Source organism: Rhipicephalus sanguineus, chromosome 4 (genome assembly GCF_013339695.2).
Source record: "Rhipicephalus sanguineus isolate Rsan-2018 chromosome 4, BIME_Rsan_1.4, whole genome shotgun sequence".
Taxonomy (NCBI): domain Eukaryota; kingdom Metazoa; phylum Arthropoda; class Arachnida; order Ixodida; family Ixodidae; genus Rhipicephalus; species Rhipicephalus sanguineus.
In genome coordinates, this window is record NC_051179.1 from 81,636,729 (window position 1) to 81,663,682 (window position 26,954).

The 26,954-nt window shown below is 47.9% G+C and overlaps 1 protein-coding gene across 11 annotated transcripts in view; it reads right to left on the reverse strand.

Annotated features, from left to right (window-relative positions):
* LOC119391346 (ataxin-2-like protein) overlaps positions 1-26,954 on the reverse strand; it is a 72,137-nt gene that overhangs the window by 11,401 nt on the left and 33,782 nt on the right. For 10 of the 11 annotated variants that reach the window (XR_007415805.1, XR_007415808.1, XR_007415807.1 and 7 more), the window contains 3 exons: positions 9,803-9,987; positions 7,631-7,769; positions 7,142-7,428 (listed from right to left, as the gene is read on the reverse strand). Coding sequence is in view for 1 of the 11 variants with exons in the window: in XM_049414737.1 (XP_049270694.1) it covers positions 7,202-7,428; positions 7,631-7,769; positions 9,803-9,987 (551 nt within the window). In the remaining 10 variants the exon portion in view is untranslated. Of the gene's footprint in view, positions 1-7,138; positions 7,429-7,630; positions 7,770-9,802; positions 9,988-26,954 lie in introns of those variants that run through there. The other variant, XM_049414737.1, reaches the window with a different exon arrangement.

The following is a 26,954-nucleotide window of genomic DNA, read 5'->3' on the forward strand; positions in this document are numbered from 1 at the left end:
CAAATGACACAACAGTGCACAACATGGATGTGAGACTGTGCGCAACGCGACAACTGCATTTAGCAGCTCAAAACTCCTGCAGCGAATCCTCCGAGCTAATTATGAGTGATGCATTTTGAACTGGAATAAAGTAGGTACGTGACTTTTCCTTTGTATCTCCGGAATGCAATTATTTTGTTGTGTACCGCCGTGTGGCAAGATGCTATTTTGCCCGCTATTAGATTTGGTTAAGGGGGACGTGGCAATAAGAACTATTGTTTGTTGCGTGTGATGAAGTATGGGACACAGATGTGATTTGTTATGCTGATATAACTGAAATCGGTTTAGAGCTATCTGTTGTTTTATAGTTACATTTGATAAGCTCTCATTGTCATCCCAAAATTAATTAATAAATTAGACGTATGTTTGTGAAGATTTTTGAATAAGAATATTCACAAAGGCCCATTCTGTGTCGTAAGGCTATCGGTTTATTTTTTAATGTTCAAATAAGCACACAAAATTATTGAAATTGCCTTTACATATTGTCATACTAACAATTTTTACAAAAAGCCAATTATAAAAATCTGTGTGATGTGCAGACAAATATGGACAGCTTTACAGCACTCCCCAATGTTTCAGGATCTAAATACAAAAAATGGATTGGTTATATCCTTGGAATGGTTATATTTTTATTAGGGATGTGTGAATATTCGAAATTTCGAATATTTTTCGAATAGTGTTTGCTATTTGATTCGATTCGCGCTGGAATTTTATTATTCAAACTATTCGAACTTCCCCAAAACAAATACAGTCAACGTCCAACTGAAAGTGCCCCCTTCAGATTTTCAATATGCTTCACCTAATTACATTCTCGTATTGCGGCAAAGCTGCCTTTCAAGCTCCGTTACGGTCGAACATAGCCAAGAGACAGTCAACGTCAGATTAGAAGTGGTCCCTAGATTTTCAATATGCTTCACCTCATCATACCTCCACTTTGCGGCAAAGCTGCCTTTCAAGCTCCGCTACGGTCGAACTTCGCCAAGAGAGTCAACGTCCGATTGGAAGTGGTCCCTAGATTTTCGATATGCTTCACCTCATCACACTCCTGGTATTGCGGCAAAGCTGCCTTTCAAGCTCGCTACGGTCGCAAATGTATTAACTCGAGAAAACGCTGGTTCTAACATGGAGATGAAAGATCTGGCAGAGTTGGGGGCTCAATTAATGCTGTTTTGGGCCTGAAATTTGGGCAGGAAGTCCGAAAAATCGGACGCCAAAGCTTTTTAGCATCCAAAATTTCAGATGTTCTTATATATCGTCGTCTACGAGACAGATTTGGAACTTCGGACTTGAAGAAAGCACACCCTTGTCCGCCACATCAGTTGGGCTCCCACAGACGTTGAAAGAGGAGGAGAGGCTGAGGAAATGGCATCTTTGCCTATCACGCGTAAAGTGCTGTCGGCAACACTATGGTTGCACCAAATAATGTACATAAATAGAATTCGGCTCTACATTGCCTCATTCTTGATAAGACAACTATGGAACACCACCCTGCCAGTGCTTCATCAACCTAGCGAAAAGAAACACTTTCATGTTGCTATCTCATAAGAATATGCTTAGGAATCCTCTCTAACTTTTTTTTTCTGCAATTTCGCTTCAAAGTATTCAAAAAAATTTCAAGAAATATTCGAAAAATATTCGATTCGCACTCACACTTCAATATTCGAATTCGCTTCGCACCCAAAATTTTGCTATTCGCACAGCTCTAATTTTCATTATGAAATGGCACAGGGATGATTGACAGCAACTGTGCAAAAAAAGATATCCGAGAAAACGTAGCTCAAACAAAATGGAGCTCAAAGCTAAGGAAACAGAACTCGGAAGGAAGCTAGTTTTATTTTTCATTGCAGAAATGCAGGTTTAAGGCTTGCTTCTCCAATCTCCCCTCTTTACAATGATGCCAAGATGGCAGCACTGCACCAAGGGGAAGCTACAAGATTTTGATTTTCTGAAGCCCGGTTTTGTCATAGCTTTTGAGAACAGCACACTAGTAAAAAATTTTTTTTTAAGTTCTACTGTTTATTTTGTTCTAATATTTCACCATGATGTAAAAGATGGTTTGAGGATTGCAAAAAAGAAATTGAAAATTGAACACTCTGACCAAATTTGCCATTTCCATTGCCACATCCCCCCTTAAGCACAGTGCATAATATACGCAGTAAATGACCGCTGTGGCTATAACGAAATATTGGTTATAACAAGCAAATTGTGGTGCCCCTTCAATTTCATTATTATGAGGTTTAGATATCACTCTATGGTGCGTGAATGCACTGCGGCTCGCTTCTAAAATGTGTAACAGGAACTGCATAAGTAAAGCAGTGTCGAGACAAAATGTACGAAGTGGCTTTCTTTAGTGGAAGTACCGCAATACGTTCACAAACTATCAGCGCATCCACTTCTGCAGCCATTTTGGTCTGCTCGCTTTGCCAGCCAATCACGAAAGGCCGTTACTGATAAACAGAAGAGTTCCCACCAAAGCAGACAGAAGAATGCCAGGCCATACCGACCGTCAGTGCAAAGCACAGCGGAAGCACAAAAAGCTTTTGCCCAAGTGCACCACACAACAGGACAAACGCAATTCCTCCAGCACGTCACGTTTTAATAGGCAAGTTCGACACAGAAGCTGTTCTGCTAAAAACATCATACAGTCTGAAGAAATCTCTCACTGGCTGCCCGTTGAAATTACGGAGAACAATTTGTGCAAGAATCTGAGGGAAACCAAGTCACTGCAGCAACCTTAAATAAAAAAAAAAACAGATTGGTTCAGACTGCACAAGATCTGCAGCAGGGCTGACACGGAACTTTTCTGCACAATCACCACAGCAAAAGCAGAGGCATATATGAAAGGGCCATGCACCATGCACGCCACCACCGACAGCCACATTGATTACGCGACTGCACAGTGCCACTTCAGTGACGAACATGTCACCGCGTCAATGAGCTGATACTACTAGCCAATATTCGAAAATGGGTTTCCCCCGCTTTTGCCTCATCTCACGGCCTGATTCCCAATTTGCCCGATTCTCCCTAGAGCACCTCTCGGGAGAGGCCCATCCTGGTGTATAGACCCTACCGAGGCTGCGCTGGGCACGAAGCTAAGGAAGTCAGCTAAACGTCTTTCAAGTGCTAATTTCTTTGTTTTATTTTCAAGTGATGTGAAGCCTGCACCATTATATGTAGCATGTTTGCTAGTGCAAGCTTTCAGCTATCTGCTGGGCACGCGTGCGGCGCAGCGCTACTTTTTAAGCCTACTGCACGCTTTATTAGGCGACAACCTGAACGCGCTGGGCCGCCGATCGCTGCCGTTTCGTTGTGCGCGGCCGTCTTCAAGGATGAAGTTGAATTAATGGCACGAATGCTCGAGCTGGGATGAAGAACTTCAGCCATGTACCAACTAGCCCGACAGCAAATGCTACTAAGCCGTCATCAGGCGTGCACCGCTTTGTAGAAGCGAAAGCAGATCGCTGTTGCGTAGTTAGCGTTGCGGGTCGCGGGCGCCGAGAAACCTCGCTGCATTGACGCTATCACACTAAACGCACGTGTACGATACAGCAAGCGTAGCCCGGGTGTAACCATACTGCACACTTTTATCAGGCGACCACCCAACGCGTCTCTGTCCGCTGCCAGGACCGCTAGAGCATCGCGGAGTGCGCATCGCTTGCATGAACCTCGTCATCGCTGCGTTAACCGAACAAGCTACTCGCCTCATCTGTGCACGATCAGGAGCGAAGTGGGTACGAACAACATTCCCACGATAAATGCGCGCGTGCGGCACAGCAAGCGGCCCGGTAGTGACGGCGTGAGCCGAGTAGGCGACGCGCTGCACGCAACTAGCCGGGAGACGATCGGCTCCACGCGGCCGTACCGCGTTTCACTGGAACTGTGTTTTCGTTTAGTAGCAGATGGCGGTTAGACGCACGCACATATACCGCGGAAAGCAGACACTGTCCGTTCTGTCGCTATGTCGGTCACTGCGTTGACCGCGTATCCCGGACCTGCAATAGTTTCGAAATGCTCTTCGGCGTCGCCACTAACGCCTATCGGCGGTCGTGCGAGTGTGCCAGGATCTTTTCTTCACTTTGGCGAAAAGAAGAAAGGCTTTGAGGTGGGTACTTTAGGCAAATTTGCTGTGGCACTCTATATATTTATTTGCTGCGGCGATGGCATACGCTAGGAGATGCAAATTTGTACTTGGTGTTTAATGCGACATTTGCAAATGCAATGAAAAGTTTAGCAACATTGCAAGTGTGGTTATTTTAATGATCCTTCTGATTGGGTTTTTCTACAAGACAGATCACTAGGCCAATATTTCATATCACTAGTGCTCTTTGTCACACAAGAAGACAATGTTACTTATTCACCACTTCAATCCTACGGTTAGTGTCGTTAGACAACCCTCATCTGTAATCAAATAACTTTGGGCAACACGTTCAAAAGAGAGAGAAAATATGAGATGAGTCGGTGTTATCTAGATCAACTATCCTGTTGGCTACTCTGCACTAGTTAAAATGCATTTCATTACTGAGTGCTTACATTCTTTCCCTTGAGCATCATCAGGAAAGACACACAGGCACTGCAGAACAAGTGAATTAATGTTGTTCAACATTTAAGCAGTGGTTCGTTATTTTTAATACAATGCTTCTGTGTGCATCTTCACACATTAATCACGCTGTGCTACGTTGGCAGGGCATATTGATAACAATGGATTGACAGGAGTCAAATCTTCACCTCATGTGGATAAGTATCATTGGCTTACTGACAAACCCGAAGTTTCAATGTCATTACCAACAACAAAATCAAATTTTCTTGTGTCGCAGGCATACAAGCTGATGTGCATTCAGTTTTGAAACGACGCTCAAGTGTTACAACTCCTTCTGTGCCACAATATTGAATGGAATTTTTTCTGCAATGCATTAAAATGTCAAGAGTGTCCCTTCAAAACATCCAACCATTATTGCAAAACTGAGGCTTGACAGCACTGTATCACATACCATGCGATAGGAATGGAATGAAATGGGAACATGAAAATCGATCTTGCTGCTAACACTCCGTGGTTTATCCAGTGGGTCACCCGCATCCTCCCACATCAAGCGTCTCACCTGGAAACGCCAAAACACGGGAAGCGAGGCAGGCATGCAGGGGCTTTCGTTTATGCAGAGTTAGCACCACTGCCACGCGATGTCAAACTCACCAGAAGTGTCGCTCTCACCACAGCTCTCGTCCGCAGAAGAAGAGCCGAGTTCACCCAAGAAGTCGTCTTCAACCGAAGAGCCACTCAATCTTTCGAATCACTTCGATTCATGCGTTTTTTTATTTTTCACAGAGAAGCCAACATGGCCTCGAGCTGCCGGCTGCACCATTTTTAACAACCCCAGTTGCCAACTCACTTTACTTCCTCCGCCAGTATAAGTTTGCTCCTGATTACGCAGCCCCAAGGATTGCGTACTGTCGTCTACTGGAAGCACAAGAAAGCATCGATACGAAATAGGCTCTCTGCTACAAAACAAGAAGTACAGCCGACAAGCCTAGCTTATCTTTGGCCATCTGTACCAGAGGTGAGTGGGGAAACCCAGCTCCTTCAAGGCACTGAAGAGCTTAACCTGCAGTGTTACTGCACTAATTTCTAATTAGTCCGTTTAACGACGTCTTAAAGACTTGGAACTAGCACGTGGAGTGACTAGTGACAAAGTAGACAGTAGAAGACTATAGCGTAGATACTAGCCATTTTTTCTTTGTCCCGGTACACATTTGTTGAATCCACTTGCTAGATCCTACGATCTACATTGCAGCCCTCGCCTGCCTTCATTACATGCCATGGGTTGCGGTACCCACGAAATGCCAATACGACAGCTTATGAAAGTAGAACGGAACCGCGAGCAACAGAGGGATGCTCCGCACACACACAGCAGCAGCTTTTGCTACGTTACGACTAAGCCGAATAACCTCAACGAGAAGAGGCTGATTGCAGAAATGAACAAACGAGTAGACCCATGAGTCGAAGTCTGTGGTACGGGAACCAAGAGCCAACCAAGACTTCCCAACTTGTCTTGTTTTCTGCTCAAAGTCACCAACACCACAACTTTCGGAATCGTATAAAAGGAAGTGCCTGCACGCAAGGATTTCAATATACTTTTCATAGCCAATTTACTGGCTGACAGGCATGCTGCACACGCCACTGCCAAGCTGGCTCTAGTCGTGCGCGCAAGCGTGACATTTGGCTCAAATGCCGTTGACTAGTGAAGGTGACAGTAAAATCCAGCAACAGGCGCCGTGCTCACTTTCATAACATTGAAATGCCAAGAATCCAAGTTCATTTAGGTGCTAAATGTGTGAGTCAATCATGTTTGGACATGCGAGCCACACTGTAGCAAGGTCAGCAGCTTTTTTTAACTGCTCGCACGCTATTTCACTGACTGATCAGATTTAACATCTCGAAGCAACGCAGCGGCTATGAAAGATGTCTTGGTGAAAGGCTGGATTACTTTAGGCCAACAGTTCACTATTTCACTACTGAACTGGGAACAACGATGGAATTTCACAGTTCAGTGCACAGTCGACAAAATTATTGCTTGTGAACTTGGCATAAAAGCAACAAAAGCGCAAATTTCTTCGCAGTTGCTATACCTCAGCACCCACTTGTCTTACGGACCCAAATGATACAACAGTAGTATGCCGAAAGTCCAGTGAATCAAGCCAGATCACACTCCCCAGTATAGTCTGCAGCTGCGTGTGGCACTGTGCTGCGCGCAGAGCCCTGCCAGCGAACTTCTGCACACCTATATAAAGATTGGGTCACTGATCGAGTCAAAACAAAAACTACAGGCTGTTCAGAACAAGGGTTTCCTGTTGGAATCCCAAACACCACTTTTTGACTTGGTCAGTGAGCACCCAACTCTTTCAGTCATGCTTCTACCTGACCAGTAAAATGCTCAGATTTCATTAGCTTCTGTACACTGTACATCACTTTATTATTTCCTCAGCCACAATCACGAAAACGAAGACGGTGTGCTTGGGCAACGAGCAGGCAGGAAAAGCTGTGGCCAGCCCCTCTGCAGACTGCACCACTGCTTTGCCGCCTGCTGGTGTGGTGGCTGCCAACACTCACCCTGGTGGTGCACAAAGTGTGCAGTGGCCAACTGTGGGGGCACCATAGGACTGTGGGGCATCAGGTGGGGGGGAGTGTTAGCCCCCGAGTGGGGCACCAGCACCAGATTGGGTTGCGGAGGCGGAGGCGGGCCTGAGCCGGCAGAGGGGGGCGGTGGCGGATGGTAGACGAACCGGGGGCGTGCCTGCCTGTGCCCCGCCCACGGGCGTGCTTGCTCCCGGTGTTGGCGGGCTGGAGTGCTGGGCCACCCCCCGTGCTGGTGGCTTGGTGACCCTGGCCTTGCAGCACTGCGCAGGTACGAGTCGTGCATATCATGCCAGCTCACCGAAGAGAGATACAGAAGGGCTAGGAGATTGATCTACTAACCTTCCAAGTAATCGGGCAACGCTTAAAAGGAGTAACAACAAAGGAGCAACATTTGAAGCATGCTGACGGTATTAGAAGCCTACAAGACCTTACGACAGAAGGAAGCATAAAGTGGACACTCACTGTAAACCTGCGCAGGGAGGTGCGTTGCATCGCCATAGGAGGCTGTGTGGGTTGCAGCGACCATGCCCATGGGCTGCGGGGACATGACCCGATGGCCCACCATGGGGTACATCTGTGCCAGGGGCCCAAAACACTGAGCCTGTTCCCGCAAGGCGTGAAAGAGAGAGAGAGAGAGAAAACAAAACAAAAAGAGGACGTTACACTCACAACACAGTATAGCCACCTTATGTAAGTGATAAACAGTCATTGATGCCCCCCCTCTCAGCATAAACTGAAACGTGAAGAACAAACCTACTACTTACGCCCTCGAGAAGATCTTTGGACATGGGCAGGCAAGCACGATGCACGACACCTTTCACAAATAATCACTCGTTCACACCACCACATACCTGGTCGCCAGAGATGGTATAGGAATTAACTTACACACACCAGCCACGGCGGCAATTTAATGCACAGTGTGAAAAGCGTGCAGTAATAATGAAAATGGTCTCATTAAATTATGCAGTTCATTTGTCCTCGCATGCACAAAACATTGCCTTCATCAAAGAGCATGATAGAGGCAGTGACGACTACGCAGAAAACATTCGACAATGTGTTTTCACAATGAACTGTTTTGAAGAGTTCTATTAACATCTGTCAGTTCTATGTTGTGTACTACAGTCAATTGCCGATTTTTCAGATGCCCGATTTTCTGGACATGCTCGAAAAATTCGGATGCTTTCATGGCACCGTCAGCAGCCCTATAGACGTCAATGTATTAGAACGTCCGAAATTTCAGATGCTGAAACTCTTCCGCGTCCAATTTTTCGGACTTTCTGCCCAAATTGCAGGTCCGAAAGGCATTACTGAAGCCCCCACCTCTGCCGCGTCTATCATCTCGTAGGTTCGAACTAGCGCTTTCGCGAGTCGATCTGTTTGCGACAGTAGCAGTCCAAAAGTCAGCTTTGCCGTAATGCCGAAGCCTTATTGGGTGAAGCAGACCAGAAATTCAAAGAGGCCGCTATCATGGCGCCAACCCTTACGATAAGCATCTTCAGTTAACTGCTCAGTAGTGCATGCGGCCTAGCGCAGTTGCATGCATACTGCAGGCATTTAATAGGCGAGAACCCAAACGCGCCGCCATTCATGCTGCCTCTTTGTACAAGACCGCTAAGTGCGCCGTACAGACGCGTTGCCTTCACGGACGAAACCAGCTCGCCATTTCCGCGCCCGTGTGCGGCCAGGAACAAAGCGCGCATCACGAACCCTTTCATGATAAATTTGTGCGTACGATACAGCAACAGTACAGTGACAGCGTCAGCTTAGTTGGCAATGTGCTGCACACAACTATAAACGATCAGCTTCACACGGCAGCAAATGCTGTGTGTGCAGAGATTCGGCAATACGCAGCGATTGTGTGTACGCATCGTTTACATGCGCGGACGCATCGGGGAAAGCCGGACGAGTCGTCCGCTCTTCCGCCACAGTCTGTGTTCCGCGTCATCGTTTCCAAACGCTCCATGCGAGAGAGCCGTAATCTATCCCGCGCTTTGCTGGTATCAGTGGCCCTCATCACGAGATGAAAACTTGCAAGTGGCGGTTGACACGTAGTTAAGCAGGGTTTGCGGCTGGTACCGAATGTATTGCGAAAGCCTGGAAGCGGACCAAAATGCCTGCTTATACAACCCACGAGCACACATCTAAACGTACTGCTGGGGAGCTATTCTCAAAGTGTCATTTCAGTGGACTGCTCATTTCGGCCACAGCCGATTGGTTGGAGCTTGACAAGCAGCACACCCCTCCGTAACCGCCTCTCCCCTTTTCCGGTTCTTCCGCAACATTATTTAACGAGACGGGGATTCCACAAATCTCGACACAAGTGAGACGAACCCAATGCACTTCAATGCGACGAACGCAGCCTCCAGAGATCTGCTCTTGACCGTGCGGATCACAGAGGTCGTGCATTAACCCAGATTCTGTGATTGCATTAGCCCTCAAATTTGGTTTAATGCGGCTACCCATTTATCACATCTGCACGATTACGTCATGGCGTGCCACTTCTTGCAGCAACTGAACGCACTCCGATGACGTCAGTCCAAAGTGGACAAGTCCATTAGAGGGACAGCTCCAGAATAGCTTTCCTGCTCCATTGCATGAATGCAGCGAGACATCCCAGCAGGAAGCAGCACTGACCTGCTGGTAGGCCACGGTCGCCTGTGGTGGCCCAGACGGGTGCATCATGCCCTGCGCTGGTGTGTACTGCACCATCAGTTGAGGGGCGTTGGGCAGGCCGGCAGGCGCCAGGATGGGCTGGCCTGTTGCTGCAGCCACGTGCATAGAAGCCGGAAGGTCGTGCCTCGTTTGGACAAGGGGCATGGCTGCACAAAGCGAGGGATAAGAGGCGCTTCCATCAGACTCCATAAACCTGCCACAGAGGTGCAGCTCTGTGGCAGGTTTACTTGTGAGCTTTGGCAAGCTCACAAGTAAACGAGCTTGCCAAAGTTTCCTTTTCTTTTGCACAGGGGAGAAATAAAGCACATGCTAGGCATCGAGCACACACGCTACTTGGCAGACTAACACTACAAGACCAATGCAGTCGAACCCATTTATAACGATCTTAGATATAACGGTCTATCAGTTGTAACGACCATATTTCGGTGCAGTTGCAATTTTTCTATGCTACGAATTGAAACAGTGTCAACATATTCAAAGCAGAGCTGTGCGAATAACAAAATTTTGGGTGTGAAGCGCATTCGAATACTTTTCTAATATTTCTCTAATATTTCTAGAATGTTTCTCGAATACTTCGAAGCAAAATTGCAGAAAAAAAGTTGGAGAGGATTATTAAGCGTATTCTTATGAGATAGCAACATGAAAGTGTTTCTTTTCACTAGGTTGATGAAGCGTTGGTGGGGTGGTGTTTCATAGTTGTCTTATCAAGAATGAAGCAATGTAGAGGCCGAATTGTATTTATGTACATCTTTTGGTGCAACCAAAGTGTTGTCGGCAACACGTTACATGTGACAGGCAAAGATGTCATTTCCTCAGCCTCTACTCCTCTTTCAACTTTTGTGGAAACCCAACTGATGTGGCAGACAAGGGTGTGCTCCCTTCAAGTCCGGAGTTTGAAATCTGCCTCGTAGATGTCGATACAGTCGAACCTCGTTAATACGTACCCGCTTTAAGCGTACTAACGGTTAAAACGTAGTTGCGACGAATCCCCGACCGGGTCTCATAGAGCCTAATGCATTTGCTGACCGCTTAAGCCGTAGTGCTTCACCCTACGCCTACCGGTTAGTGCGTACCCTGCGTACCACGATAACGTTTTGTGCCATGAAATTTTACTGCGCCGCTGAACTTCCCAATGCCACAATGTGCCGCCAAAGATTTTCAGTCTTCTCGAGAAGTGCGTAGATCAGTCGATCACCGATTCAGACTTCCACGCAATTGCGGCGATGCCTTTGTGGGTAGGCATCGGGAAAGAACGAAGGTGAAGCGGCGGCCACCGACGAATGCGCCAGCACGACTTATCGCCGACAACCTTATCACAATAAGTATCTTCAGATATCTGCTCGGGCACGCGTGTGCCGCAGCACTACTTTAAGCCTACCGCACGCTTTTAATAGGCGGCAACCTGAACGCGCTGGGCCGCCGATCGCTGCCGCCTCGTTGTGCAGGGCCGTGTTCAAGCGCGCGCCGCTTTGTAGAAACGAAAGCAGCTCGCTGTTGCGGAGTTGAGCGTTGCTGGTCGTGGGCGACGAGAAATCTCTTATAGACGCTATCATGCTAAACGCATGCGTACGGTACAGCAAGTGTAGCGCTGTTGTAACCATACTGCACGCTTTTATTGGGCGACCACCCAAACGCGCTTTCGTCCGCTGCCAGGACCGCTAGAGTGTCGCGGAGTGTGCATCGCTTGCAGGAAGTTCGTCATCGCCACGTTAACCAAACAAGCTCATCTGTGCTCATCGCCGCATCTGTGCACGGTCTGGAGCGAAGTGGGTACGAAAAGCACTCCCACGACAAATGCGCGCGTGCGGTACAGCAGGCGGCCTTGCGGCCCGGCAGTGACGGCGTGAGCCGAGAAGGCAACGCGCTACACGCAACTAGCCAGGAGACGATCGGCTCCACGCAGCTGTACCGCGTTTCACTGGAACTGTGTCACATTTCATTTAGTAGCAGAGTGTGGTACACACGCACACACATATATTGCGGAAAGCCGACACTGTCCGTTCTGTCGCTACGTTGGTCACTGCGTATACCGGACCGAAATGCTCCTTGGCGTCGCCACCGCGCGCTATCGGCACTATCGGATGGTCGTGCGAGAGTACCAGAATCTTTCTCCAGTTTGGCAAAAAGAAAGAATAGGCTTTGCAGTGGGTACTTTAGGCAACGTTTGCTGTGGCACTGTATTTCTTTGCTGGCGGCGATGGCATATGTGAGGAGATGCAAATTTTTACTTGGTGGTTAATGAGTGCTACAGTTTAGTGCGTAGTTATGCGGCGTTCCCGGCAGGTACGCATTAACGAGGTTCCACTGTACATAAGAACGTCTGAAATTTTGGATGCTGAAAAGCTTCGGCGTCCGATTTTCTTGACTTCCTGCCCAAATTTCAGGTCCAAAGCAGCATTAATTGAGCCCCCACCTCTGCCGCATCTTTCATCTCCATGTTGGAACCAGCCTTTTCTTGAGTTAATACATTTGCGACCGTAGCGGAGCTTGAAAGGCAGCTTTGCCGCAATGCGGGGGTGTGATGAGGTGAAGCATGTTGAAAATCTAGGGACCACTTCCAATCGGACGTTAACTGTGTCTTGCCCAAGTTCGACCGTAACGAAGCTTGAAAGGCAGCTTTGCCGCAATACGAGAGTGTAATGAGGTGAAGCATGTCAAAAATCTGGACGGATCATTTTCAATCGGACGTTGACTGTATTTGTCTTTGGGAAGTTCGAATAGTTCGAATAGTAAAATTCTGAGTGTGAATCGAATAGCAAACACTATTAGAAAAATATTCGAAATTTCGAATATTCGCACACCCCTAATTCAAAGCCTCCAAGTTTTACAGCCAACACTTAAGACACGGTTGCGGTAAAAATATGGTGCATATGAAGCGAAAAAAAAAAACAAAAAAACAAAGTTAAAACAGGCCTTGTAAAGCATGAACGAAGCGCACGCAGGTGCACCCTGCTCCAGTTTACATGCAACGAAGATATCCTAGATCTGCGAGCACCGCAAGCAGATTTCGGACTCTGTGAGTGAGGATGCTCAGTTTCAAGGCGCATTTTCAGTGGCAGAATGGCAGTATGGAAAAAAAGAGAAAAAAGAAATAGGAGGCAGTATGAAGCCTTGCAGTCAGCTTTTGCATGGAAACCTGTTCTGACGTCGTTCTCTGCACCTACGGCCACGTACGATGAACCAAACAATGCCTTGGATTGCAAGAAGCCATAAATGCAATAAGCGATAACCGTGGTAACTTTTCATCGCATAAAAGTTCACTGCACCCCTCAACACATCGACGCCACAATGTGCCGCAATTGGTCTTCCATCTTTTCGGTAACGGCACAAAGCGGTCGATCATTGATTACGACTTCCACGAGATAGCAGCGATGCCTTCACGGATAAGCATCAGAAAAGAGCGAAGGCAAGGTGGCAGCCGACGATGAATGGGCCATTATGGCTTATCGCTGCCAACCTTATTATCCAATCATCTGCAGCTATCTGCTCAGCTGCATGCATGGCGTAAACTGTGCGGATTGAAGGCAGTAAAAGCGCGCCAGGATGCCGTTCACAAGGTCGTCGCCGCCACGTCGTGCGAGACCACTTTAAAGTGCTCGTCACTTTGTAGAAACGAAAGTATCTTCCTGGTGTTGAGTGGCGAGGGCACCGAGAAATGTCGATGCACTGACAGTGAGCGTGTAGTGCATGTTCTATTAGGCAACAACCCAAGTAGGTGATATGCTGCACACAACTAGCCAGGGATGACTGGCTCCACGTGGCGGTACCACGCTTCAGTGAAACGGCATCAGTTCATTACAAAGGCGGTTTAACTAGCTCATGAGCCAGCACGAAAAGGCATAGCTTGTCACCGGAGGGTTTGCTAGCCCTCTTTAACAGAAATGCGCAGAAAAAAACCTAGCTTGGTCGCCAAGTGCACATTTTTAAGGGAGAGACCATATACAACTAACTACTGATAGAACGAGCACTTTTTGCGGCACTTTCGAGTTGATTATAAACAGGTTCAACTGTACTTCAGTAAAGCTGCAGTGAATAGCTTGCGTACAAGCACAATGCTTCGATCAATGTCTTTTGTAGCTACAGTCGACGACCGATAATTCGGACTCTATGGGGAACGTAAATAAGTCCGAATTATTGAATGTCCGAAAAAATGAAAGAGTCAGAAAAAAAAATACTATTATTGACACTTCAGGGTCTCGGTGGCCGAAAAAGTTGTCGATGCGTTGCTGCCCGCACTTCCGATTACGTGCAACGAAGTCCGCCTGTATCTCCGCCAGCGTGATGTGATCGCTGTACGATGACAAGCTGGTTTCATTCGCGAAGGCAACGCGTCTGTGCGGCGCCTTAGCGGTCGCACAAAGAGGCAGCATGAATGGCGGCGCGGCGCGTTTGGGTTCTCGCCCATTACAGTCGACGTCCGATTTCCCGGACCCTCAAGGGACCGCAAAAACGTCCGGAAAATCGGGCAGTCCGGAAGAACGAATGCACGTGAAAACGCACCTTTTTGGTAGGTATTTTTCGCTGATGGAGAGGGTCACAGCTGGAGTACAAGATTCCCAAAGCAATTCAGCCAATGCATCGTTTCGGTGGCTCTTAAGGGGAGATGCGGGTCGAAAAACACGAGTTTTCTAAAAAATTATCGATTTTTTGTTTTCGCCTGTTTTGTTGAGATTAGTACCTCTACTGTTCTGAAAAAAAAAATCAATGTCGAGACTCAACTGGAAATGCTTTAAAATTGCGTCTAAAGAGCACAAGGTGGCTGTCAAAAAGCCGAAAGTGTGTCATCTTCGAGCACCTTGCCGCTGATAATGCGCCGCCGCTCACCATTGTCGACCGCATGAGGCGAAGAGCCGAGCCTCACTCTTCAAATAACAACGGTTTCCCGCGCTGCTGCAGCGCAAGAAATAATAAAGAGAAGCACGCTTTTGCCGCCTTCTTCGAGCGCCGCGACTGGCTTTAAATCACGTGGTGCGGATCGGGAGCCGCCATTGGCCGCTGCGCGCCTGTGTGTGCTGTGAAGCCTGCTTGCAGGATCCGTGTCTCGTCGAGCAGCGCAGCTGAACAACGCTTTTCTCGAGTGCTTGTCCGTTATTGATGAAGAAAGCCGTAGGAAGCGCGGTCACCGGCCTGTGAAGTTTCACGCGACACACAAATTTCGAGGACGCCGGCGCAAATCAAAGCCGAACACTCAACCACAAAAAGATCGTCTGCTGCCGCAAGGCGTAGTTGCAGTGACGCCGATGCGTCCGACGAGTTTGCCGCGGCATTCGAATATGTGAGTGCCTCCCAGAAAAAGATCGGACTCTTCGAAGACGAAGAAAAATCGCAGGACAACGAGTCTTCGTTGATTGCTGATATGACAGCACTGAACATGTTGGTTTAATCGAGGGCACTCCAGTTTTGAACGTGTTCTGGAAGAGCTTGGCGTGCTCCCGTCTCATGATCTGGTTGCTCTTGGCACATCACGGGACAGCACACGCCAGAAAAAAATGTCTCAAAAACTAACAGGAGAAGCAAGGGCCCGTCGGCGTGCGCTGAAGAAAAAATCTCTTGTCGAGGAGTCAGCTCAAAAGAGCCGTGAGGGCCAAACCTATGGTGCTGGCGCATTTTAATGGCAGTGGCCACTACAAGGAGGATTGTTCTTTCTTGTGTACAAATTTCGTTGCATTCAATGACATCTTTGATAAATAAACATGCAATTTTGACTTTAAAACTCGTTTTTCTCAAAACACAAATTTTGCCATTTTTGTCAATGTGCCCCTCCTTTTTCGGGTACTTCTGGTGCTCAGATCTGCATGAAATTTTTCCCAAAGTTTTTCCAAAGTACGAGAAATGCAATTATCTTGTTTGAGTTTCGATATTATTATTATAAAATAAAAAAAAGTTATGTAAACTTTACTAGGGTAGGAGAAATATGAACTTCCAACGTTAAAATTTTTCACGTCTAGTACATATTTTGTATGGACTTCCTAATTAGTTATTTGCATTCCGCACTTTATTTGAAACATTATGAACTATCAATTGTAAAAAATTATTGAAGTTTAGGTCTGAAAAGAGGGGGGGCAAAATGCTTCAGTTTTTCACTTTGTCATGTTGCAGAACTAAAAGTATGCAACTTGCAAGAAAACTAATTATATATTTGAAATCAGCATAAAAAGTTCTATTAGCAGCTCAAGTTTCATTGCTCTAGGGTGAATATTAAAGAAAAAGTGTCTTCGAGTAGCATCTCCCCTTAAAAGAGCCGTTTATAAAAAAAAAATACGACGTGGCCGGCACTACCTCATAGGTCAGCACTTGGGCGCAAAGAAGTCGCTTATTTTCTTTTGCACGGTCCGCTTGCCCGCGATTATGTCTGCCTCAATTTCAGTCAACGTCATGTTGCCGCTGTACACCAATGACAGTGTCATCAGTGCTCGCGTCAACTCCGAGCTCGTTGGCTGTGTAGGAGCTGGCTCTTCGTTCTCGGTGTCGGAGTCATCGGAATCCTTCGTAACTTGATGAATGATTTCGTCATCGGTCAACTCCGCACATAGCTCGAGGTCTTTGTCAGCGTCGGCGAAGCCCTCAAGGGTTATCTCGGCTGGAATCAACACGCCGCCAGCGCGCAGGTCGTCGAAGGCAACAGCCGCGGATGGCAGTTTGTCATCGTGAGCCTACGAGGTGGCTTTGTGCGCTTCGAAGGCGCGGACGAAGACGAAGGAGCAATCGGTGCCATTGCTGTAAACGGCGAATCCGCTCGACGAAAAGCGCAGCACGAAACAGCTAGGAACTCGGTGGATGCTGAAGGTCGGGAAACGTGATCGCTGAAGGTAGCGCGCAGCAGCAAACGATCAACCGCAGACACGACCGCAGAGCTGGCACAGCTGACAAAACAACACGTGAACGAACACAGTGAGGTTTGGCTTGGCTAAGCTACGGCTGGCAACGGATTGACACGTGCGGTTTCCAGGTTACGGCAGCCGCGGCGCGGTGCGGCGGTGCTGCTGGCCACACCTGCGATGCGAGTATGGTGGGTTCAAAGATATGAAAATGAAAACAACCAAAATGGCGGTGTCGGTGGTGACTTTAGGTCGGCGGTTAACAGTAAAAAGTCCGGGAAATCGGATGGCGAAGGCTATAAGCATCCGGAATTTCGGACTTTTTAATACATTGACTCTACGGGGGAACTTGACGGTGCCACAGATGAGTTCGGGAAATCAGGCATGTCGGGAATTTCGGGCGTCCGGGAAATCGGACGTCGACTGTAAATGCGTGCACTACGCATGCAACTGCATCAGGCCACATGCACTATCGAGCAGTTGACTGAAGATGCTTATTGTAAGGCTTGTCAGCGATTGAGCCGTACTAGCGCGTTTGCCACCTGCCGCCATCACGCCTCCATGCATTTCCACTGCTTATCCGTAAAGACATCGCCTCACGGCGCCGTGATAGCGGCCCCTTTGAATTTCCGGTCCGCTTCACACCATAGCACTTCGGCATCGCGACAAAGCTGACTTTCGGACTCTGCTACTGTCGCAAACAGGTCGACTCGCGAAAGCGCTGGTTCGAACCTACGAGATGATAGATGCGGCAGAGGTGGGGGCTTCAATTATTGCCTTTCTGACCTGCAATTTGGGCAAAGTCCGAAAAATCGGATGCCGAACAGATTTAGCGTCCGAAATTTCCTACGTTCTTGACCATTGACGTCTATGGGGCTGCTGACGGTGCCGCGAAAGCGTCCGAATTTTCGAGCATGTCCGGAAAATCGGGCGTACGAAAAATCGGCAGTTGACTGTATCTGCCGCGTTTCGTTGTCGTCGGTGCGGCCTTCGGCGCTGGCTGTGAGGGCACCGTCGGCACCATTTAACTCGGATCTTTTGAGACAGCAGAGCGTAAAATAAAGCAATTTCAAGATAAAAATGAACGCGCGCGCAAAAAGCTCTACCGCAGACGCATTGGCAATAGCAGCGCAGCGCAGGTATACAGGAACCGGAATGTAGGATGTTCGCGATGTCGATACGATTTCCCAAGTTGACCAGTGCCTCCAAGATCGGCATTTCCAATTGCAAATCTCTGAGGCATAACGTAGCGATCGAAATAAAGCCTCATAGATCACCAATTAGCTTTCGTTTTGATCTCTGAGGCCATACTTTGTATGGTACAGGGTGCCGGAGGAGATAATGGCTGGCGATTCGGCGTGCGCGACAATCTCGGACAGGGTCCGGATTATCGAATGTAGATCTTGCAGGTGTCCGAAATATCGGTCGTCTTTACGCATGACTTCTATGGGATCATCGGCGGCGCCGCGCGACTGTCCGAATTACCGAGCATGTCCGAATTATCGGTGTCCGATTTATCAGTCGGCGACTGTATAAGCCCCCAGAAACAAATCGCACGTTCACTGCTCATAAACTGTCCTTGAAAAATACAGAGAAACGCAGTTGTCCGCTTTTATACCTGCATTGCTAAAGGTACTGCTGCAAGTTGTACCACTGCTTGGCCAATCAGCACTGCCAGGGGAGTACAGTGAACGGAGTTTGCCGTGACCCACCACAATGCAAAAACTGGTGCATCATTCCATGCACATTGCACAGATTACCTCTGAATAACACAGACAGTCAGCACATACACGAGTGGCAGTGCCACTCTGGCCAGTTAAGGAGGGAGACTACCTTCGAAGGGCAATTTTTTTGTTTGTTGAGATATCATGATAAAATTTTCAGGATAGATTAATAGCAAAGCCATTTGATTAACCACAAAGTTTTATGCAGCTATATTAACTGGTTCCCAAGTTACAGCCATGTGTCGAAGTAGTTCACATGGGTCTATTAGTCAGGGCCTGGAGAAGTTGGGAAATGTGCTAGCACTGTAAAATTCACTATGAAGTTTCCTGGATGGGTACTTTAGGGCAAGACAAAGCCCTTTTTTTAAATTTCTTTGCTAAAAAATTTTAGCAGAGCACTGAATGTAGTGTTGCTCATTAGGGTTTCATCAATGAAATTTTAGTTATTACAAATTACTGACGCCATATATTGAAAAACGGCTTTGTCTTGCCCTGGGAAATTTATTCAGGTGCATAATAAAAAAAACCTGACTGGAAATCGGATGAATGGTACCAGAGATATCTCTCGGCTAACCAGCATCACCATCCAAAAATGTCATTTCGAGATATTGGGCTTCGAAAGTTTCCATCACGTATCTGGTCTGAAATGACCCTGTAGATTAAAGAAAATGCGTTTTTATTGATTTCTATCCTATTGCCACCTTTCCTGCCTTTTTTTTTTTTTTTCGTACGAGTCGGGATTGCGATCGCCGAGGTTGATTCGAGACGCCAAGTTCCTGTCAACTATGCATACACGTGCCGCTGGTGCACGCTGAAGATACGAGCGCTGACACCATCGATGCAATCGTGTTTACCGATATAGAGGTCGCTTCGCTGTGAAAAGGGCCGTCATAATTGTTGTTGGAGGTGCACTTGACCACGGTAACAAAGTTAATATAAAGATTCAGCGCACGAACCCACTGAATGCGTGTACCCCAACTACCGGCGTGTCCGATAACACAACGATCAGAGGCACATGACACTTCTTAGTCGGCGGGCAGGATGCGATATCGTAAACACAGTGTAGAGTTCAGGAAGTGCCGCGAGCGATAACGAAATAACGCGAGCGATAAGCCGGGCGATAACGCGATAACGCGAGCGATAAGCCGGCGCAGCAGCTGCCGCTGCTCGTTATTACCCAATTTGACATACTTTTACGATGTTTTAGGCGTTCATAATTACAGGAAATTTAGTTTGTACATTCGAACACGGGTATATCGAACTCGCCAAAAAACGTTTATTAGTTCGATATATGGCATAATTCGATATAGGCCCGCTATAGGATTTTGACACAAAGGCACATAACAATAAGAAAAGTACTTTATTAATATGGTGGCTTACTTGTGTTCCCTACTTTGGAACAAAATAGTCCTGAATTTTCTTCTGTGTCAACGACTTCGCTGCCTGCGACAGCACGCACGCCTCCACGTTGTACAACGAGTCGGAGCAGCTGAGGCCGCAACCTTCCACATTCACGCAATAGCGCCGGACCAACGCAAGTGCACTAATCACTTCGGAGGATGTAGGCAATGGGCCATCGTCAATTTCCTTATTGCTGTCGCTTTGGCTCGTGGTCGGCACGACGTCTGCAACGTAGTCCTCATCTTGTAGCTCACCCATGATGGCGACATCATCGTCCGCACTGACGAACTCGTCGAATGTCGATCCATCGATAGCTCCCGGGAACTCTGCCAGCTCGCTCCAAACTTCGGCGGAAACACCTGCGGTGTCTTCAGTGCTGTCATCGGAATTTGGGATGTCATCACCAGGCATGCGGAAGCCGGCATGCCTAAAGCAGTTCTGGATCGTCTCCTTCCTGACATCTGCCCACGATCTACTCAACATAGAAAGAGCTCCGAGCAAGTCCTGCGCTCGACCCGATTTATGATTTCGAGTTTCGCGGCGAACGGCAAATTCTGCCTCTTTGCACAAGCCATGATGACAGCGCGCCAATAAAGTTCACAGAGCACCAACAGGCAACACCACCAGCACGGACCACACTGAATGAGGACTGGAGGAAAACAGGCAGCAGCAGGCACACAAGCATAAAGAAAGAAAATGGCGCTCACTTCTACCGCCTCCGCGCCTCGGAGAAAGCACGACGGCCTCTGATTGGCTGTAAGCGCTGCGAGCGGGCCAGGATCATTTCTTGCAGGGGGGGTGTTTGCCCGTGCACAACCGGGTCTAAACCACTTTTTCTAGGGTGGCGCCGGCAGTTTACCCCGGCCCCGCGAGGGAAAGCCAACTTGCTGGGGCACTTTTGAGGCACATGGAGTTTGATATATCGGTTGTCGTTGCTATTTTCGTTCGATGTAACAGTAACTTTTGCTATGTATTCTCAATGTAAATTTACCGTGTTTAGAAATTGTTCGATATACGGGATAATTTGATATAAACGGGTTCGATATAGTCGGGCTCGACTGTAATACGTACAGCCCAAATATACGGTTTTTCAAGAACCGAGTTTTTCGCGATTTTTCGATTTTCAAAGGGCGCGTCCCTCCTTAAAGGGATGCTGAAGTGGTTTTACAATTCGGTAAAACTTTTGTTGTTAACAAGGAGCAACATTATTGTCGACGATGGCGTAATTTTTTTCGCTGTTGTGGCAGCAGGAGCTTTAAAAGACGCGAAAGAAAAGTTCGTCTTGCTCCGACCACGCGAACGCGCCGAAAGTGTGGGCATGACCCGAACTACGTCATCGTCGGTAGTTTTGGCCACGGTGGTAGAATAACAGGCGGCCCGACGCGCCGCTCCGCCAATGCGCCGCGCGTGTCACGGAGATGCTCGTGTTGCCGCCGCTTTTCCGCAAGGTGGCAGCAGGTTTACTCTGGGCCGATATCTCCGCTCCGGCGCATTTGAAAGCATGTGGCCAGTGTGCGTCGCGAGCATTTAAACTGCAATTTGCATCTTTAACTTTTGAGGAAGAGATCCGCGGTGTATTTATCACACCAGAGAGGCCTAGAGCAACACTGAAGAGTTGCCATTGCTTAGAACGGGCGCGCCACTAATGAAAGCATGCAACGCAACCAGCGTTGCAGCCGCGTCTCTTCCTTTCTGCTTGGTCATCTTCGATAAATGCGGAGGCGTCCATGGGTGCAAGCGTCCGAAGAGCAAGAGCGTCCCTATGCGACGCAACCAGCGTCGCAAAGTCGCAATCAGCCTTCGAATCATGATCACGGCGAGATCACTGTGGTCGTGATTACGTGATCCCACGGCTTGAGATCCGCTCTGATGCGTCGCGTTTGTTGCGCTCTGTCAAACCAACGCGCGCGACCGCATCGGTGTTTCCGCTCACTTTGTAAGCTGGAACCACGGCTGAAACCACGGTGGCTCGATCTGTGCCGCTGATGCGGCGGCCACACAATGGGACGAAAATGCTTCGCTCGAAATTGCAAATCTGGCTACAAAACGTGCAAAGAAAAGCTGTGTCTTCTCTCCGCGCCGAAAGACGAAAAGCGACAGCAGTTGTGGAGAAATGCAATTCCACGGAAAGACCGCCAGCTACTGTCCTCCGACATATATACGATAGCGTGAAAACCAAATGCTTTTTTTTTACTCTATACACTCGCCGGTAGAATTTTGCACGCTTTCGGAAAAAAAAAAAAATACGCGCGCGTCTCCTCCAATCGGCACCCTGTGACAGTCATATCGGGACTACCCGCGCCGATTAAAAAATTTTAAGCTTCATAAAGCCTGGCGCTCTCACTTTTGCGGTCGAAGCTGGCAGACAGCCACTACAAGCTAGTAAAAGCACAAACAACCGTTTAAAGCCACAAAATTAGCTAGAGAAACCGGTTTTTACAGCCCAGCGAGAGCTTGCAATGCGCGTCTTTCGGCCCAAAGACTCGTCGCGAATTTAGCGGCGGCTGCGAGCAACCCGAGCAGTACGGCGACGCGCTCGCGGCGCTCGATGGGCCACCTGTTTTATTCTACCACCTTGGTTTTGGCGGAGCCGTAGCCTCCGTGATTACTTCTGGCTGCGCGCGTTGTTGGAACCGATCGCGAAGGCCATGCTTTTACAGAGCTGATGGCACCGATGACGCGCAATACCGAAGTTGACGTCACCGCCTTCGCTCAGCAGTTCAAAAAGCCCTGCGGCTGCAGCCGCTCTTTTTTCGCCAAGAAATGCCATTTGCGTTCACTTCTGTGAACTCTTACATTGGGTTTCGTTTTCAGCAAGGATCAAACTATGATTACACATTCCAAAGTCATTTTTTTTAAAAAGTGCTTCAGTGTCCGTTTAAGGGGAGACGCTCCTCGAAACGACTTTTTTTTTTTATTTTTTGCAATAGAGACTTGAAAATTCTGTTATATGTATAGTTTTCATGCAGATTTCAAATATGTCATTACTTTCCATGTAGCTGCTACAGTTGTTGAGTTATGTCATACACAATGGCAAAATGTTACACTTTTTGCGGGAACTCTTTTATGTACTAAACTTTCAGTAAAATCATTGTGTTGAATCTTATTAGACTCTTTGTAGACTGTAGAGTGCCAATATCTATCCAGATATTCCACAGAGATAATGGAACTAATAAAAAAAAATTGTACTCTGTAACTGATTATTTTCAGTCTCCTTTGAAACAGTAACCGAATATTTTCACAAGTAATGCTGATAGATATTGCAATTTCAAGTAGATATTTGCATTCTACATGTCTTGAAGAATACGTGTGCCATGTTTCGTTACTATACAATATAAGTTTATAAAAGGCTGCCCGCAAAACATGAAATTGTCGAAAAAAATGAAAAAGAGAAAAACAAGTTTGAAAGTTTGAAACGTTGGCATTTATCAGAAAAAACACTATTTACATCAAATTGGACCACAATCCGCCTCCACGTGTGCGTGGACGAAAGTGTAGACTCGGGGCAATCGGAATTTTCACAACACAGTTCGAGCAATGCCGAAAGTCTGCGCTTTCCAGTCGCCTCTCGGACGCCGAGCTTCCGTTCGCGGCAAGGGTGGCATGCCGAACCCGCCACTAGTGCCGTGAGCGCGCCGATTTCGCAAAGCATCGTGTTGACAGTAGGAGCACCTACAAGTCTAGGCTCACTCTCAAAGAATCCAATCTTCTTTTGGGATGCACTGATAAATTCCACCGCAGCGTCAATTTCACAACCACTGTCGCGGGGTTCGGTGTCGGCGTTAAGCCTACCCGACATCGGAGCGTCGGGGGCATCGTCCATCGCTGTCGCTTTGGGAAGCGTCCGAAGCAGTTTCCCTCGATACTTGTGGCGAGTCCTGAACTTTCGAACATCCGAACTGCGCTTTTTAGGGCTTGCCATGGCACGAAAATACAGAAGAAACGCAGAACAACTCGGTCGCGGCGTTTGAGGCTTCGTTCTTTTGCCGGGGAGATGGGAGGGAGGAGAGGGTGGAGCGCGCCGGAGTCCAATGGCGGCCTCGCGCTGCGTGCCGCGAAATTTAAGGGGGGAGGTGGCATTGAAAAAAAACTTTTTTGTTTGTTGACCTAGAGCAATGAAATTTGGCATGCATACTAATAAGTGTCTCGTATAGGGAAATATGCAGTTTCATCATGGTACCTTGAGTAGTTCTCAAGTTACATCATGCTACATGGTCCAATTATATGGTCTGCTCGTGGAAAGCCTAGCGCTGTAACAAAACATGCCAGGAAGCTGCAAATGGTGTTGATCTTTACACAAAAGAAGACTACAAGGTATGACACTCTCAGAATTGTTTAGTAAATTCTCTTCTTTTTTTTAGAGATCATCATGGCTGCTGACACACATTGTCAGAAACAGTGTCATGGACAAATCATGATCTAGAAAAAAAACCGGGCCATAAACAAGAAATTGAAGAATGTCGTACCCACAAGCAGTGTTCAGGGTTTCAGGAAAAAGAAAAAGAATCAAAATCGGTCCAGTCATTCCCATGCTACTCTTTCCACGAGCAATGCACAATGTCCAAAACACACTTGTGAGGAAAAGCCTATCAAAGTTTTCGAAGTTGTTTGCATTTGTTAGAACGCACCAGCACTGTAGACCTTGGTGTCCTTGTGTAGAGGCAACCTTTTGCGTCTCTGCCCTTTCACTTCATGCATGTGCGATGACTTCCTTGCTCACTGAGCGTCTTTTTAGCAGCCCTGTGGAGGGTAAGGGCCCCAGGTTGCATACCCAATGCAGCACAAATCTTGGTGTAAGCTTGAAAGTTGCCTGCATTGTACCTCGCAACTGCCTCATGGACTGCTACTTCCACAGTGAAGTGGGAGGCATGCTGCTGCTTAGAAATTAGTGACCAAATCACCGAGTGAAGGCTTTCAGCGGCATTTTGTGTCTTGTTGCCACTGCAACGAGCCTGCAGTTGAGGGTCAGACAGGCGTTGGTACACTGGCCGCAATGCTTCAACAACTTTGTTGGGCAGGTTATACGTGTGTGGAGGTTGTGGCTTCCCCTCTGCCTCTGCTGCACGGTGCCTGCACCAGCTGCGGGCACCGGAAGGACAGAGCTCGTGATGAGGTTCTGCATCTGTCGATGAAACATTATGAAAGGTGGCCATCACTGCTTTCTTCATGTCTTTGATGTCCGTGTTGCTTCACAGTGCTAGGCCATAATAGCTGGTGAGCCTTTTGATCAAGTCCTGCGTCAGGCCAATGTTGTCACGGATAGCCATGCCATAACAACCAGTCAGTCTTTTAATCAGGTCTTGAGTCAGGCTGCCCCATCCTCCTAGTCGATCCTTCTTGCTTCTTGACACGTGTTGGAGAGCTGTACCCATCCTCTCTTTGACATGATTTATACAGTCTTCTTTAGCCAGTGGAATAAATCTGTACGTTCTCTCCAGAAAGAGTGAGGAAAGTATCACTGTCTCCATCACAAACAATGGATGCGTACCGGAAATCATTCTTTCCAGTGGCCTTCTAAATAAAATTAAGGTGGGGGACGTGGCATTCAGTGCCAACTTTCTTATTCCTTCGTAGGTTTTGATGAAAATTGGCACAGTTATTGCAAACATTTCTGGGATCAAATATCTGAGCAGTTTATTCAATAACGCGAGTTGGTCAGATATAAATTCAACTCCCTGCTTCACACACGCCACGCTCATTTGCAAACCTCGCCTGTGATGCGTTTCATCATCCACTCGGTCGCGGAAACGGTAATTTGCGAGGCATTCGTTATTCTAGAAGATTCATCAGAGCTAGCGGCGATACCAAGCACGAATCCAAGCGTGCCTAAATTGCGTCACCAGCGCTTTCTTTCAAGCCGATGTACTCGGCCGCGGGGTCCGGGAAGTCGGCGCACGATATGCTGGCTGGCGGCATTCGGCGACAATACGCAGCGCTCAGCCGCGACGACGAAAAATCGGCGCGCATAACGTACTTGGTCTCTCATTTTGCGGCGCCGACGCGCGAAATTGCTAGCCGCTGCTCGGAGCGGTCAATGCGCGACGAGCTTGACCGGGAGTCCGCTGCCGATGCGTAAAGTGCCCATCCGCACTTTCGAGTAGCCAGCGGACGATGCGATTTGTTGCTTGCGACGAAGCACAGTGCGGCTTGTCCGCTAGCGCGATGTCCGTGCCCGCAAAGTTCGGATTCGTCTCGTAAACCAGCGCCGTAAGCGGAGTTAGGCCTAGCCACGACTCCGAGCAGTAAGCTCGGTCGCGGTGTGCGTGGCCGCGGTGCCCGATGTTTCAAAGCACGTCATGTTCGATCGCGAGTACAAAGAGTAGTCCCGCGAAGTTCTTCGTCACGGAAGACGAAGTGCTGACAAGCTGAACTACCCGAGACGCGCATCTGCAATGTTCGCGACGAGCGCGGCACGCTACCGTCTCTCGTACACTGATGACGGCGCTTCCGCTTGCAGCTGTCAAACTACAGGGTAATCATATTCTAAATTATCGTCGACCCGTGCATACAGAACGAGTGAACGCGTCACTAAGTAGCGCGATTTTCGACAGTCGTAACATCAGGTAACATCGCGATGCGTAAGCAGCAGACGGCTGTCCTCTCGTAGCGAGCATCGGACCAATGACGAGGCGTGCTGGAGCAACATGGCGGACGCGGCCAATCGGAGGCCTCGAAACGACCTTCAGAGATGTGCTTTTTGTGCGCTTGTTTTTAAAGCGAGGAGCCAGCTGAGGCGGGAAATTTGAAAACGAAGAAATGCTCTTTACGGCGAGCTCAAAATGGCGGCGCCCGGTTGTACCGTTGCGGAGCAAGAATTTTTTGAAAAGCACTGTTTTTTTGCGATCTCCACAATAATTTCCGACACCTCAGCCCGCGCAACTAATTTTTTAAAGCACTTCTAGGTGGTTTTCGGTGAAGATATTTTGGAATCAGATAGAAAAAGGGCTACAGAAACTGAAAATGTGATTTAAAAAAAAATTGATTTTTTTGCCGTTTTGCGCGATACAAAAGCCGCGTCCCCCCTTAAAACGCTCGACGTACGCGTTGTTTTTCTTGTTTTTTCTTTATTCTGTGTGAAAATACAAGACTAACCCCTGGTGTATTGTGGAGAAGACAGCTTTACGCTGCATGCGGGCAGGATTGCAAATGGCGGGCACTGCGTCATTTTCG